Source organism: Ambystoma mexicanum, chromosome 2p (genome assembly GCF_040938575.1).
Source record: "Ambystoma mexicanum isolate Mex_15411 chromosome 2p, UKY_AmexF1_1, whole genome shotgun sequence".
Taxonomy (NCBI): domain Eukaryota; kingdom Metazoa; phylum Chordata; class Amphibia; order Caudata; family Ambystomatidae; genus Ambystoma; species Ambystoma mexicanum.
The window spans coordinates 1,126,445,019-1,126,461,737 of NC_090923.1; the positions used below are offsets into that span (position 1 = coordinate 1,126,445,019).

At 45.1% G+C, this 16,719-nt stretch overlaps 1 protein-coding gene across 1 annotated transcript in view; it reads left to right on the forward strand.

Annotated features, from left to right (window-relative positions):
* Window positions 1-45: 45 nt before the first annotated feature.
* TMEM179B (transmembrane protein 179B) overlaps window positions 46-16,719 on the forward strand; it is a 150,497-nt gene continuing 133,823 nt past the window's right edge. The window contains exon 1 of the mRNA XM_069645170.1: window positions 46-317. Within this exon, the coding sequence (XP_069501271.1) occupies window positions 138-317 (180 nt within the window). The 5' untranslated portion in view covers window positions 46-137. The remainder of the gene's footprint in view (window positions 318-16,719) is intronic.

Genomic DNA, 16,719 nt, shown 5'->3' on the forward strand with positions numbered 1-16,719 from the left:
GGGCAAGTTGAGGTCTCTCCGTGTGACGTCTATAACAAGGGCGGAGACTCGCGCGGGCGTGGCTTATTGGTTAGTTCACGGGTCTGGGCGGGCGACGTCTAATATGTGACGTCGCTTTGGAGGCGTAGGATAGTTCTATGCCGCCGATTCCGGGGCGGGGTCTTATTACCGACGCGAGTTCCGGGGCGGCTTTTCCGTTCACTCCTGCCGGGACTTGGGCAATGGCGCTCTCCTGGCCAGAACGCGTAGAATTGCTTCTCTATGGAGCGGCCTTCATCTGCGGCATCATCAGCGCTGCCAGCCTGACCGTCGGCCAGGTAAAGGGAGGGCTTACTTAACAGGCTGTAGGCGTTACTGGCTGACAGGGTCAGGTGATGGGTGGAGACACGAATGCCAGTCACAGAGGGCGGTGTCCAATTACAGAGGGCGGTGCTTCACAATTTAACCATGGGGACAAGTAAGGGGCGAGACAGAAGAGCTTTGTCAAGAGGCGGAGTTAGGTGGCTAAGCTAGTTAACACGGAAGTACCCGTACCATTCACACAATAGGGGGTGTCATCTGACTGTAGAAGTAAACAATAGGGGCAGGCAACAGGAGATTGCGAAAGTTAAAATAGAAGTGAAAGGTGGATGGAAATAGTTTGAATCGTGCCAATGAAGTATGTTGTGTTGAGAGGGTGATCGACAAAGTGGCGTAGCTAGTTTTCAGGGAGTGGGGCACGATTGTGAGAGCCAGTTTATAGGAATGTAAAAGGTAGGGGAAAAGTCAGATGGCCTTGCGTTAAATAACTGGTGTGCACACCTTGCAGCACCCATAAGTCCTCGCCCTACCCCATGTTTAAAAAAAAAAAAAAAGGGTGTATAAAAGGGCTCGAGTCCTTAAAAAAAAGTGGCGACACACGGATGTATGCAGTGGGGAATGACGTCACATGCAGTGAGCATATATTGAATTACATTTGCATATTTCATTTTACGGTGTCGTTTCTCAACTCAAAGTCCATAAGACAAATTGGCATTTACGAAGAGAGCATAATTTTTTTTTTATATATAAAAAAAAGGTGCGTACCTTTTTACATCTTGAAATGTGTAGGAAAGCGTGTCCTGTACAGCAGAAAGTCGATGTAAGTGTTGCACAGTGATATGGCATTCTTGTGGTCTCGCGGTACGTTTTTTTCCTTGCGACCCAGGTTCGAATCACATAAACGGTGCTGTTATCAACTGGCTGTAGCCCTACTTTATTTTTAAAAAATGTATTAATTGAAAACACACGGCCCGCTCTCTGGGAAAAAATGGGCAGACACCATCCAGTGGCATGACATGTTCGCTCTACCCGAGCCCTGCTGGTGTATATATACCAAAGGAATATTAAGTATTAGGAATTTGAAAAAAAGCACCACAGGGATTGCAAATTAACTATCCGCATCTGTAATTTTTTTCAACCAGAGTACATTTAAATATTCCTATTTTGTTAATAATTAAAAGCAAGATGTGTTCAAATATTAGATCTATTCAGGGCAAAAGCAGGGTTTACGCATGTTTAATTACAAATCTTTATCTTCTCAGCTGTAGATGGTAGGAGTATATGTTGATGTTTAGATTTAAGAATTGTCTGTTTTATAAAAATGAACAGAAATCCTAATAAAACAGCATGACAAATATAAATCTTTATATGTAAATGCAAACACTTTTCACCCCCCGCCAGTTGTAGAGGAAACCGGTTTTAAGAATGCAAAGTAATGCAAACTTTAGAAAATTACACGTTTTGCAAATATACTCTCCGTACTTAAAGCCCCATAACAAAGGATACTGTGATAAGTTTGCCTGCTTATTTGTTAACCCAAGCATCTTTATTTTTCCATAGTTTGAGGAAAATGATAAATTCTGCATAAGATGAAATCGCGACCATTAGCCTGAGTTGCTTCTAGATAGAAACGCAAATGTTAGCATGTCCCACACTTGGGTGGAGTTGTGAACATTGACCCTAATTGCATCTAGATAGAAATGCGACTGTAAATATTAACCTGCCCCACACGTGTTTGACTGTGTACCTTGTTTTCCCGTTTCCCATGCTGTTGCTATATATCCGTATCCCCCATCCTGTCGCTGTAAACCCAGCCCTATCGCTGTGTTCCCTGACATCCTGTTCACGTGCCTGTCCCAGTCGCTTTAAAGATGACCATCAAATCACATCACTATGCTTACTCTCTACTATACACCATCATTCAACTAGAACACGGCTATACCCCTGATAAATTCGGCCTAGTTGTTCACATACAAATACAACCCCATGAACACCTCATCACCCTAATAAAACGCAGCTAGCCAAGCACATTCCGGCCTAGTTGCTCACATATGCGTCCCTCGGGCCTAACGCAGCCAGAGCCCAGTCTGGGTGTCCACCCACCAGACTGCACCCATCCAACTGATATCTTCAGCACCACACCTAACGCTAGGATGCAGCTACCAGCCAGGAATTACTCCAGCTGCACACATATCTGGTACACCCACGCACCCTATGACACTATCTAGCTCTACGGACCAGAACTACGGTTCCCGAGGGCGTTCAACCTACCAGCGCTTTGACGTCATACCAATGATATATAGAGCGCTATATAAATGCCAAGTAACATAACATAAATGCAAGCCCTTCATTATGTGTGTCAAAATAAGAAAGCATAATGGAAATGATAGTTTAAATGTTTGTCTTGAAATAAGGCCCAGACCTGTATATGTATGTGGAGATTTATTTGACCTTTCTGATACGAAATAGCTAATGCCCCCCTCAGCTCTTAACACTGACCATCGACAAAGAGGTGTTAATTGTTTAAATGCCCCAGTGGAAGCCCCGTGGACTTTGGCGCCGGAGCAGCGCATTGTACACCCTGTCTCTCCAGGCATACTCTGATCACTGCAGTGGGAAGGCAGCTGCAGTTCCACATTTTATTGCAGCTCTTAACATTTCCAGAGATTTCATGCAGACCCCATGAGAAGAGCATGAAAACCCAGAGGCTCTGCGAAAAACCCAGAGGATAGGCAGGTCTGGGAAGGACCCTTATGTGAGTTAAGTCCGATGAATGAGGGGAGGAGCTATGTGCTAAGAAAAACTGAATGGCCTAAAAGGGAGGTAGTAAAACTACAGGAGACTGAGTCTTTAAGAAGTAATATAATTGAGGGAGTAGGTCTGTAACCACATATATTAAAAAAAAAAAAAGGGCCAGGAAATGACCGTTGTTTGAACGGACGGGTATTCTTATATCCAAGATATGGGAACAGCCGAGAGGGGGGATTTTGAAATTGAAAGAGGGCGAATTGCAATTTTTCATTTACTTGTGCATTGAGGGGTATTTCGAGAGCGATACATTAGAAAAATACAAGGCTGTCAAAAAGTTTCTCTTCTAAATCTAGAGGGTTGACATTTATGTGAGGCAGTTAGGTTTAACCATATCAACTAGGTTATACTTCGAAGCCTTTCTGAGTGGTTTGCGCTAAGGGCAAAGGGTGGGCCATTGTAGGACTGCACAAAATGATGCTTCAGGAGACAGTGTTAAAAGGGACATTGTTATTCACCCATTTTGAGTATGTAACATTTCAGACACCCAGTGTTGATTGTTTTATTTATATGTTTATATTGCGCTGAAGCCTGCAGGCATCAGGGCACACCAAAAAGACAAAGGACATACGTATAAAACAGGACAGAGGATCAACATGACTGAAAAGGATGGTATACTATATCATTGACTTTGACTTGAAAAGGTGCGTTTTCAGCATTTTCCTGACCATTTTGTAATTCAATTGGAAGGTTGTTCCAGTTTTGGGCTGCTCTCACAGGACAATTTCTGCCCAGGCCATTAGACAGTTTAAATATCAGGCACTTGATCTGACCCAGCGCCTCTGATCTCAAGGATCTTTTGGAACATATTGGTTGATAGTTTCTTTGAGATAAGCTGGGGCGTGCCCGTACAAACGTCTATGTACCAATGTCATGTTTTTGAATTGTATCCTGTCCTCGACAGTGAGCCAGTGCTGGGCTATTCTATCATTGGTGATATGCTCTCTCCTTGTTTTCCTCTTTATTATTCTCACAGCATTGTTTAGGATAATCTGGCATTTAGTTAGACAACCCTTGCTTGCACCTAACATCAGTGCATCCCATAATCTAGCCGAGATAGAATGGTTGCTCTAGCAATGGTGGCACAGTTCTCACTTAAGTAAGGTCGAATGGAGTTAAGGAGACAGAGGTAGTACTGGCAATTATTGTGTAAGTATGTGACCTGTCCTTTGGCTCCCATCGAGGCTTCAAAGAATAAGCCTAGTGTTTTCACTTTCTCACTTACAGTAATGGCAGAGTCTGTAATGGTGAAAGACTTAAACTCTGGGCTAAGTTTAGCTCGAGCTTGGGGTGAGCCAAAGATCATCATCTCCATTTTCCTCCCATTAAGACGCATCCAGTTCCTCTCCATACAGGCTTCTATGATGTTATATATGGCTTCTACCCTGGCACTGTCATTGATGTAACAACCGATTAATTCCACCACCAACTGGGTGTCATCTGCATAGTTCGTGAAATAAGCTCTGATATTATCGAGCACTACGCAGAGACACCTCAGGTAGAGGTTGAACAAGACCTGGGATAGACTAGCACCTTGCGGAACGCCACAGTTTATTGGCTTTTCGCTGGAGAATGTCCCCCCACCCCACAATGGATCTTAGCTTTCCTACCCGATACGAAAGAAACGACCCATCTGGTGGCTTCAGGGGAGCAGTTAGCCACATTTTCCAAAACCCACTGAAGCTGTTTGTGGTCTAACGGGTCGAAGGCTGCGCTCAGATCTAGTAGGACAAGTAGACCCGTTTTTCCTTTGTCCGTGATGCTCAACACATGGGTCTATAAATCCATGACAGCTGTCTCTGTGCTGTACCGCTCTTGTTGCTTGTGCACGATGTCCTGTGCTTCCACAAAGGTTTGGAACTGTGCAGTAGCCACCGTATCCATGATTTTAAGTAAGAAGTTACAATTAGTTATACAGCGTAGGTTCCTTGGGTCCTGTCCTGTTTTTTTCACTAAGGGTGTAATAGTGATTAGTTTAAGTAATATCATTGAGGGAGTAGGTCCATACAACCTTTATTTAAAAAAAAAAAAGCATGAGGAAATCAATGTTGTTTGAAAGGACGGGTATTCTTATATCCAAAATATGGGAACAGCCAATAGGTTCTAAAAGTTTCCCTCCTAAATATAGATGCTTGGCATTTATGTGCGGCAGTTAGGTCTAACCATATCAACTAGGTTATACTTCAAAGCCTTTGTGAGTAATTTGCACCATGGACAAAGGTATGCTAGTTACTTGGATGGGCCATTGTAGGATTGCACAAAATTATGGTTCAGAACACAGTGTTCAAAGGGACATTTGTATTCACCCATTATAAGTATGTAACATTTCAGACACCGAGTGTTGATTAGTTTCTTTTTCTCATGCGGTTGTACTCTGCATTGCTCCTCTCCCAGGCTCCACATTGCGTCCTGCGCCTGGTGAGCGTGAAGAAGCAGTGTGCAGCATGACGCTGAGCGATACTACAGTTAGTAGTTTTCTACCTATAAGCGGAAACTATTCCATTAGAGTACGGAGTGAAATGGCATAAGAGGGACACAAAGCTTTGTATGTGGTGTTTGGTTATTTGCCCACACATTCACTGTCCATGGCCAAGCTATTCCCAACCCGTACATGCCCTTCCCTAAACACCTCCTTGTGTGAACCCTTTGCGCTCACTTTATTCAAACCTTAGCATCAAACGTTGCACTCCTAGTGCCTGCCAGTGTCTTTTCGAATCAGTCCTCTGAGAGTTGATGACCTAATTGGAACTGTAAACGTGCTACTGGTGTTATAAAAATGTCTTAACCAGGTCTGCTTTCAGACACTCATTTTATACGCACTATACGTGTCCTTCAATAAAGTCCTGTTAAAAACAATCGTTGGCAAATGACACTGGAGAGGTAGACCTCTGTACAGTTTGGGAGGCAGCTAAGGCCACATGGAGAGGCCTTCTGATAATGGAGGGCGCCTCGAAGAAGAGGGTAAGGACCCACCGAGTGGAGAAATTGAGGTGGGAGATCTGCAGGCTGGAAGCAGAGGTACCAGAGGGAGGTAAGAAGGACGATAACAAGCTGAGAACGGCAGGAGAGAAACGAAGCGAGCTGAGGGAGGTCAACATGGGGAAGGTGGTATCGGGACCTACAGTTTCTCAAACAAATACTATGAGAAGCGGGGCAAGGTGGATTCCCTGCTGGCATTGAGGCTTAGCGGTCAGAGCGCTGACAGGTGGGTCCCTAACTGGTAGCCTTGGGGGCTGGGGGGTGGGGGCACCAGAGTGAGACAATCACATTCTACGACAGGGGATGTTGGCCAGGAATTTGCCTCATTCTATGAGTAATTGTACGGAACAGAGAGCTAAGTGGAGCAGGGGGAGCTTGATAGATATTTGAGGGAGGTCTCCCTCCCTACCCTCCAGGAAAGTGAGGTCACAGACCTTGAGAAACCAATCTCCCAGGAGGAAGCACTGAGAGCAATTAGCGGACTTAAGGTAGGGAAGGCCCCTGGCGAAGATGGTTACACAGCAGGATTCTACAAGGCATTTGTGGGTAGCTTGCCCTAGCACATGGCTACATTGTTTAATAGCATCCTGGCCTTGGGGAAGGCACCCCCCTCCAATATGGGAGAGCCCTAATGATTTCCATTGTTTTCTAACCACAGCAATCATAAATGCACAAAGTACACTTCTCTGCTCTCACAAAAGCTGCTGTGATAAAAGCTACCAGCAGGTGACTTTTGCTTCATTAGTGCCGCAAGGGCAGAGATTAACTCGAGCACAGGAGGCTCGTCCATTTCACAAAATGGACGCCTCCTAGTACTTGATGTTGAAGGGGTTTAAACAACATTTGTGTAAAATTTGACATAGAACTTTCAATAAAAAAGATGTTTATTATATATTTTTTATTATTGCCCATGTTTTAAGATCAAAACATTTTTGAGCGCACTATTCCTTTAACCTTAAGACAATACTATTGATTGCTCTAACATTTGCCCGTAGAGTGAGCGAGTTGCAGGCACTTTCTTCCAAGTCACCCTTTACCGTATGCCACAAGGATCGGGTTATTTTAAGGGTAAAACCCTCCCTTTTGCCAAAGGTAGTTTGACTTTCATTTAAGTCAGAAGATTGTTCTGCCTTCTTTTTATCCGCCACCTCATCCTGGCAAGGAAGAGGAAAGGTTCCATGGGTTGGACCCTAGGAGAGCATTACGTTTTTACATCTCCAGAATGTCAAAGTTGAGAGTGGACAACCAGCTCTTTATAAGGTATACTGGACACAAATTAGGACAAGCTGTTTCCAAACAGACCTTGTCCAGATGGATCATTCTCACCATATCTCAATGCTACAGACTTGCAGGCAAAGACCCTCCTGAAGGTTTGTGTGCTTATTCCACCAGGGGCATAGCTACGTCTACAGCCCTTCAGAGGGGCGTTCCTGTTAGGAACATTTGTGATGCTGCAATGTGGTCATCAATAAACACGTTAACAAAGCATTATTCTCTCGATGCTTCCCATGCTCAGGATGTTGCCTTTGGTAAAGCGGTACTTTATTCTGCTCTTTAAAATACTTAAAATTGTAAATTCTACACCCTCCTCCTATCATTTACACTGCTTTGGGAGTCTGTCAAAGATGAGGAATACGTTGGAGGACACAATCCATTCGAAGAACAAGTTACTTTCCCCTGGTAACGTTCTTTCGACTGGATGTTCCTCCAACATATTCCTCATCGCCCTCCCAACCTACCCCTCTGTAGAATTTCCCATGCTATTACAGCTTCCGTTCACCAAGGCTGAGTACTGTCATGCCCGTGTTTATGGGCATCTGGGCTACACAAGGAGGGGAAAAACAGAACTGAGGCCAACAGGTGACGCGCGTGCTACATATACCCTCCGGTGACGTCACCCTCGACTGAGGCCTTCGAGGGACATCGACTCAACGCCATCGATGCACGGCACCCTCATTTTTTCCAAAGCAGTTGAAGCTAGCCATTACATGTCAAAGATGAGGAATACCTTGGAGGAACATCCAGTCGAAAGAACGTTACCTGGGGTAAGTAACTTGTTCTTCCTGCTGGCCCCGGTACACTCTCCCAGTCCAGTCTGGACCTCTCTTCCAAACCTGGGAGGGTTTGAATACAGAAAACATTATAAAACGGCCTTAAGCCCAACCCACTTCTGCGCTGCTTTGCTGCGTAATGGACACCACTGTGGCACAGGACGGGCAATGATTGAGTTCATATTTCTGCATCAATCACATGGGGTCAAGTTCTAAGTGGGGATAAAGGTGTTCCCTCAAGTCCCTGGCGGTCTAAGGGTTTTATCCTTGTGCGCACGTGTTAGCCGGTGCTACCCTGTTGCGCAGCCTCTCGGCTTTCCCCTGAGGCTCTTTGTTCTGCTGGCTTGTCTGGCTGTTCGGCGTTGATAGTCTCTTGCGCTGCAGCAGTCTGTAGACTCGTGGGGCGACTGGCAGTGTTAATAGTTTTCCTTCTTGGCTGAGTGGCCTCAGTGGGGTTCACATGGTCTCTCTGTTGGTATTCATTTTGCCTGCATTGAAGAGTAGAATACTGGCAAGCATGTTTGACAGGAGGCACGGTTTGAGCAAGTGGGGCACTACAATAGAACATGCTGAGATGGGGGTGGGTGACTGGAATTGGGTACCTCTCCATTGAGCCCTTGGTGCAAATTCTGGGCTTCTCACCACCCCACCACCTGCCTGAGAAGAGCGGTGCTCTGCCGTTTTGATGAGGCCAAATTACGAGCCTTGTCACATAATGTAGCAGAAAACATGAAATGGAGTGCCTAGATCATTGGTCTGCACCCAACAGCTTCCAGATATTTTTGAATTACTACTCCCATGATCTCTTGCCATTGAGTTTGCTGGGTAGGGCCGAAGGGAGTTGCAGTCCAAAACATTCGGAGAGCCAACGTTGCCGACCCCTGGTCTAGATGTATAGCGGTGTATGATCCTGTGATGCACCTAGATGCAAGTCCTTAGGTACAGAGAGGGGCTTTTTGTTTAATTTTGAGAGACCTGGGACCGCATAAGGTTGTTTCACTTATGCCAACTGCAATTCTGGTGAGTCTACTTTACCTTCATTGCCGATTGTAAAAATAAGCGCAGGGATGACAAATCATGATACTGGGGAAGGTTATATGCTAGACTATTATAATTACCTATGCACCTTAACGAGTACAGTTGCATTTCTCCCACCATGCGAACCCTATGCCGACCTGCGCTAAAGTGTGTCGTCTTCTCTTGGCCACTTCCTATCCATCACTTGGTACACGGGACATAAAATGGTGTCCCATTTACCCATGCTTTCCTGCTTCGGGTTCTTAGTGTCCCATATGATGCCTGGGTTATGAGGGAGAGTGCGCTTGGGGAGGAGTGAAGGAGATCTGAAAGTCAGTGAAACAAGAGGTCGTATTCTTTAGCAGCAGATAGAACATTACAGAAGTCCTAAGGAATACACATGTCAGAGCAAATAATAAGCAGTGCTCATCAGTAGAACAGTAGTTTTCATTGTCTTCCCATATTGGCATGGCCTGGATTGGAGTCTGAGTTTGCTTCTTGCCCCCAGTTCATATGCTCCTTTAAGCTAGCTGGCTGAATCTGTGGAGGATAAGCAGAGGTTCTATAATGGGGTATTATGGGTGAGCCTATTGATCAGGTATTTTATGTCTGTGTGAAAAACGTAGCATGGCATGTTATTCTATTCGTTGGTAGATTGGGAGGAAGTGTTTATGTTGCTCATCTTTTAAGAGGTTGGGTTTTGTGTATCTAAGCCAAGAACAAGGCATGGTGCTCTATTCTAAATTAGTCGCAGTTTATGAATTCTTTTTTTGGATGCCCCAGTTTTTGAGCCAATAAGGCGAGGCCTGCTGGTAATCCTCCATGCCACATTAACAGTCTGCATGGCAGTGAGTGTACTGACCGGGCCTTTAAGCACGCACCTTTTTAAAGCATGAAGAAACATCAGATGATTTGGAGAAGTGGTGCCAGGTAATAGACATAACAGAATAATCAGGGCCTTCCGTAAGTATGTGTAAACTACACATCCATCTGTGAGGGTCAGTAGTCGCTACGCAATTGTCACTCACTACTTGTGCTCTACTTTGTATTTAATTAGCTGATACCATGCCCTCAGGCGATGCCTGTGCATAGGTGTGGGGTAACCAGTGGGCATGTGCCAAATATAACCTCTCTTCCCTACTAGCAAAAGAATATATCCCCGATCAGCACAAGATTGAACTCTCCAGAAAAGCGTGCCTAGCTCTTATATTTATGTATGAGATTGACTCTCATCCCACTTCACCGAATCCCGTTTCACTGCATTTTCTTAGCGTTTTTTACTGCGAAATGCAGGAGAGTCCTTCACACCCTTCACACCCTCCAAACCCTCCACCCCCACTTCCCCTTTCTTAAAACGCACCCCACTCCCCCACCTGCATGCATATTGGTGGCAAAAAAGGTAAACACAACGGTACAATTGAATTAGGTGAGATGGGATGTGATGAACAGGGTCGATACCATATTATTTTGGGGAAATTACATTAACCGTGGTGTTTGCATCAGAATTCACTCGGCAATGCAATTCTTCCTACGCTTAGTAATCAAGGAAAGCTCACAAACATTCCTTATGTTGAATGCGGAAATTGCCATGAGGAGCAAGATACAATTTGTAGATTTAAACCGGATTAATCTGCATTACATATTAATTACCTTGGTTAAAGAGGGGCGCATACTGAGTCCGGACCTGCTCAAAAGTGAACTATAAACTGATGAAGACGAGCTATATACAGAATCTGAAATGAGAACTTGCATATATTGATGCTTGATTGGGAACTGGGACAAAAATGTGGCCCGAAATCACAAATGACCTTCAAATGTCCCAGCTTCTTGACGCAGCTCACCATCCACCCTATTGGTTTCTTCAAATGTGGAGACTTATGTATGGATTTGTTTGCAGCAACTTTGCAAACAATTCCAGTATGGGATTGAGAAACGTCAGGAGGGCATATTCATTAATTGCAAAACACCTGTTACAGTGTATGTCATGGAATGTATTTGTAAAAGATGTTATGTTACTAGGACCAAGGCATTGGGCAATAAACGTATGATCCAAGAGCATTTCAGCGCTTTTAAAAACAATGGCAAATAGTTTAGATTTGAACCTATAATTGCTAGTTCTGCTTGTGTGTCGCCTCTCTTCTTTTCCTTTGTTTCCCTGATTTTTCTTTTACTGCGTCAAATTGCAGCATGACTCGACACACATGGTATAGGGGCCCTTCAATAAACTATCACATTTCCCATATTTATTTAAAGTCTGATAAACCCACCAGATTGGATACCACAACATCGGTAATGGCAAACGCAGCTCTAAGGTCCCTTTGTACATTAATCTATTGTCGTACAAATTGGTTTAATAGGTTTATAATATTCGTTATGCAGCCATAGAGAATACTTATACGGAAGTGCATTCCATATTCCCAGCCAGCATCACATAAGATGGGCAGCAAAGTTATCGTCGCAGTGGTCGAATTTTGTTAGCATATATGCAACAAAAGACATGCCACATCAATTCGGGTAGCATCGTATTTTAATAATGCTCTTTATCTCTACTACTAACCTATCATAATCTGGTTTTTAAGAACTATTGTTTGGTTAAAAAAACAAAATGGGTGCTTTCATAGTTTTAGCATCAGACCATTCGACTTTAAAATCCACTCTCGGGTAACAAAAATGGCCACTGCCATTTGTACACCAAACGCACCCAACAGAACTGTCCTGGAGTTGTACAGCTCACAGGCAAGTGGGACTGAATGGTGTCTTGAATACATATTTACACAAGCTAACACATCTAATGGATAATTATAACTTTCAAAAACATTAAGCCAAAGGAAATACACACCCAACAATAACCAAAAGCTGTTCTACTACTCCAAATGCTAATGTTAAATTTACATGGAAATGCATAAAGGTGAAAGAAATGTCCGCCATGTGAGATTATTTATTAAACATGTTTATTGTGCCTACTCTTCCACTGAGAAGGAAAGTTTGCATGCGTTTTTCCCTTTGTCTGACATAGCGAGCAAAGCTGCAGGATACTATCTGCATCTTAATCTGTTAACAGAAAATTGTGGATGTATGAATCCCTTTCACAGAATAAAAAGCGTTGTCCAATGCGAAACTCGTACATGCATGCAAAAATGTACCGCAGAATGGGCACTTCATCCAAATGAGGTTCTCGGTGGGCCCAACTAGAGGCGCGCAGCACATCGTACAGTCCGGCCATTGGCATATGTTCATGCCCTACATACTCATTCTGTCCTAGATTTTTGTATGGCCTTGTGAATGAAATCATGACATGAAAGATTAGGGCAATGCCATGGAGCACAAGGTTTGTTGGAGTAAAGGGATAGAGGCCGAATTTAGTAATTGAGTTGCCTTCAGGAAGGCTGGCTCATGTAGTTTGAGACCCAATGAGCAAAACCTGGTCGGCATAAGAACCAAAGCTGGAGAATATGTTAAGTTTAAGTAACACACGTTCAGTTTCTTAGAGACAATAAATGTGATTTTAATTATGTATATTTTTCCTCTTTAAAATTATTAATCTTTTTTTTTCTTTTTCACATTGTAGTGTATTGAAACATTTGCACATTTACTTGTTACATCAATAGGAGTTGCTCATCTTGTTTGTAAACCAAATACCCGTTTTAATACATTTTGTGAATGAAAAAAATGTAGATTCGTGTAACACTTGTTCGGTGTGGTGTTGATCCAAAAACTAACATGCTGTGGTGAAATAGGGTGTTTTTGACTATAAGGCTTTGGGTTAAACATGCAACTGTGCACAAAGATGGTATCCCTTTGGGAATGTCTCAGACTGTTTTGCAAACATTACTTTAATGTCTGTACAGAGGTTATAGGGATGTTCCCTATCTTGCTTGCTCTGATCTGCCCCCTCCATGATTGTCTGCTGGCAAACACTAGACGTGCAATGAATGTCTGGTCGCCACTCATTCTGCACAAAGCTGTCCCTTGAGACGTGTTCCCCCGTCAATACTGTCAGTATTGCTGGTTGACAAAAGCGAGAAAGATTTTTCTTTTCACTTTTACTTTACAAGTCCACTCACTTGAAATGATTCTAGCAGGCGCTATAGCTGTGTTATTTATTTATTTTTGTTCTTTCTGTGTTGTGCTCCCCTTCTCCAACACTCATCTGCATCTTGTAGGAGTGATCCAATAGGCCTGTGCCGGGATCCCAAAATACTTTAAGATGAGGTGTGGAGGGATTTACTGCAGTACCACCATGTGATCTCGGGCAACCAACATAATCTGAGATTGTATTTAAGGAACCTGACACACCATATCCTGCATTAGCCTACGGAGGCTTGCTTTATGTGTGGCCTTCCACTTCATCCTCTCCCATCGTTCTCTATACCAGTTCCTACAGTTGGGGTCCAACTTTGCATCTCATCTCATGGTACTCCTTAGAAATGTGCAATGCCCTACCACCGTCTGTACATGGCTTGGAATCTGATCAGGCCCTGCAGAATTGGGCACTGGAACTGGGACACCTCTTTCCAGGTTATCAATGGCTGAACATTTGCTCGGATTTACAATATGTGAGAAGTGGCTTGAACCTACGACCCTGAACAACATATAAGGCACCATATTTATTAAGTCCTGTATTGATGGGGTGATGCCTGGCTAGTAGCTTGCCCTCTACATCATCGCTGTCGAAGCTGTTCCCTGCATTCATTTCTTCTTGCAGGTGAGCAGACTATCACAGGCCATTCCTGCGCCCACAAGGGTGGACTCACCCCCTCCCCCACTTCCTGTAACTAAGGTAAGCCTTGCTGGGCTTTTGGAGCATTAACACCCTCCCTGCGCAAGCGGCGCACAGAGAGCTTTGGGCAGTGACTGATCTCATGTTCTCTGAGGGGATCGAGAGGAAAGAAGAAACGTGTATTTTTGTGATCTTGACGCTTGGCACCTAGTCTGAGGCTGCAGTTGGCCTCCCTTCCCAGCATGGCCGCCGCGTTCTGCCGGGGGTTGAATACCTGACCGTTTCCATTGTCCCTCTGATTGGGCCTCTGTCCCTTGAAAGACCCAATCAGATAGCCGGCTACAATCTCTATAAACTATCCTCACAAGGCACTGACTGTTCTCTCTTATGTATCCAATCACCAAACCTTAACACCATTCCTTCCAGACTTTCACCTTCACTGCCACACCCTTGTACTGTTACGCTTTAGACCTGTCTGACCTTGAAAGTAAATAGTTTTTTGCTGTGTGCACATCTTGATTGTCTTGCTACTGTTCAAAATCGAATTTGGCTGCATGCACATCCTGCTTTTCATAAGAATGTGTTGACAACCCCCACCCCACCACCCTCTGTCTAGTCTATCTGTTCTCTCACCCTCGTCATCTCCCATTGTGTTCACATTGTTGGGATTATGGTGATTGGTTACCCCCCTCTGCTCTGGTTTACCTGCTTCCTCATCCGTTCCCATTGTGTCTCTGTGCTGTTATTCCCTTTAGCCCTACATCTGCTATCCCCCTTTCCTCTGCATGTTCACTGTTTTCTGTGCACATTACCTCCTCCCCACTCCCAGTGTTTTTTCCCAGTCTTGTGCCCTGTCACACCGCCGCCCCCTTGCCTACTGCTCTCCCCGTAACTCTGTGGCCTCAGCCTGATTAAGTACCCCATTCTCTGCAGTTTGCTATGGCGCTCTCTATCTCTCCTATCTTCTCAAACTGCTTCTCTATCTCTTGTCCTTCACCTCTTACTAACTCCGGCAGGAAGAAACTCAAGGACATATTGGGCTCTAACCCAGGCCTTCCTATCGCAGACACCTACGCCACTGCCTCTGCCCAAGAGACTCTTACTGACATCCTCTTTGGCGGTCCCTCACCCGACCTTTGGACTCTTCCTAATATCACTCTTCTCTCTCCTTTCTCTTCCTCACCCATTAATGGTGGCACCCGTCAGGAGGTCCTTCTTGCCCTCTTCTCCACCTGCAGGGTCATCATCATTATCATTATTGCAATGGTGCCATCATGGTACAGGGTCCTCAACCCAACCTTCTTCTCTTTGATAGGCTCCTCCCTCGCCTTATTAACCTTCCTTCTCCTTCTGCACCAGCTCCTTCAGCATCCCTGGCTCCCTTGCTGCCTTCTAACCACCCTCCTACCCTCGCCATGGCTTCCGTACTGCCACCTCACACATTGACAACCTTGTCAGCCTAATCCCCTTCAGTTAACCTGCTACCCACTAACACCGTATCTTGGGCTCCCTTGCCCCCTGCGGCCCCTCCCGCACTGGCTCCCTTCTCGTCCACTGTGGCTCCCTTGCCGGCCTTGGCTCCTCTGCCCCCTTCAACCTCTGTCCCCAGGCACTCTCGCCACTTATGGGGGGGGGACAACTGTCCCCTGCTCCCCCCACCCCGTAAGTCTCTCTCAGATCGCAGTCTACTCCACATTGCCACGCTCAACACTAGCTCAGCTGTCGCACTCCTCTGACATCTGCAACCTCCTTGAACTCTTGGATCTTGATGTTCTTGCCCTCATTGAAACATGGAGGGCGAAGATCTCCAGAAGGACTTCCTAAGCTAGTTCCCACTCGTGGGAGATTGTGTTCGGCCAGCTCAGAGCGTTCGCTGCCGTGTGCTTTTCACCGGCTAGATGAACTACCAGAAAAGTGATTCCTTCTCTCTGTGCCCAGAGCCAGAACTGCGTTGCCTCTCTGCACAGGTTCAAGGACGGCTGTGTCACGAGAATGTGACATTAAGCTCCTGAGCCAAAAGTAGTTGTACAGCTACAGGGACCCATTTGCCTGGTTATGTAAAGACCACTCTATGAAGTCCGGAGATCACCTTTGCCAAAATTAAAACGGTTATTCATGATGTAAACCCAGTCCCTCAAATCTATTTATTACAATTCCTTACCATGTAGGACTGACTTGGATAAGGAGAGGCATGTTTTTGGCACAGTAACTCTCTGCCTGCGTTTGCTCACATGACCGCTGCTATGATTTACTGCAAGCAGGATGATGTGACTTGGATGACATGGTTTGAGCACAGGCATTGTTCGATCTTCCTTTCCCAGCACAGCGGCCTCTAAGCTTGCATCGCTGGAATTCGTGGAAGGCAGCTCAGAATAAGGAAGTGAACCCTAAGCCAGTAATTGGAATCAGGAGTGTGTGCCTCAATGGAGCGGTCATGACTGTGGACTCTGAACCAATTAATCCAATGTGGCACCCATCTGCATTGAAGCCATGGACCAGTGTTGCAGCATGCACAGGGTTTGGATGCAACTTGGGGTTTCATAGACCTACATCCACTCGCCCAACCACAAACAAGATCAGCTGGTAGAGCCGCTGTGGTATAAAGAGGACCATTGGTCTTGGGTTGGTGTGTGGTGTTGGCTACGTGGAGAACAGTGTGGTGTATGGCAGAGAGTGAAAAGGTGGCAGAGCGGGAGAAGTGGTTGAGACATCACATGTATTCCCCATGTCTGCGCATATTAGCAATGCTTAAAATGGCATGTGGCCTGAGCCGCAGACCAGGCCTTCTTGTTAAATGCACAGTGCGGTGAAAACACTTTCATGTTTAGTGAAATGCAGGCTGCA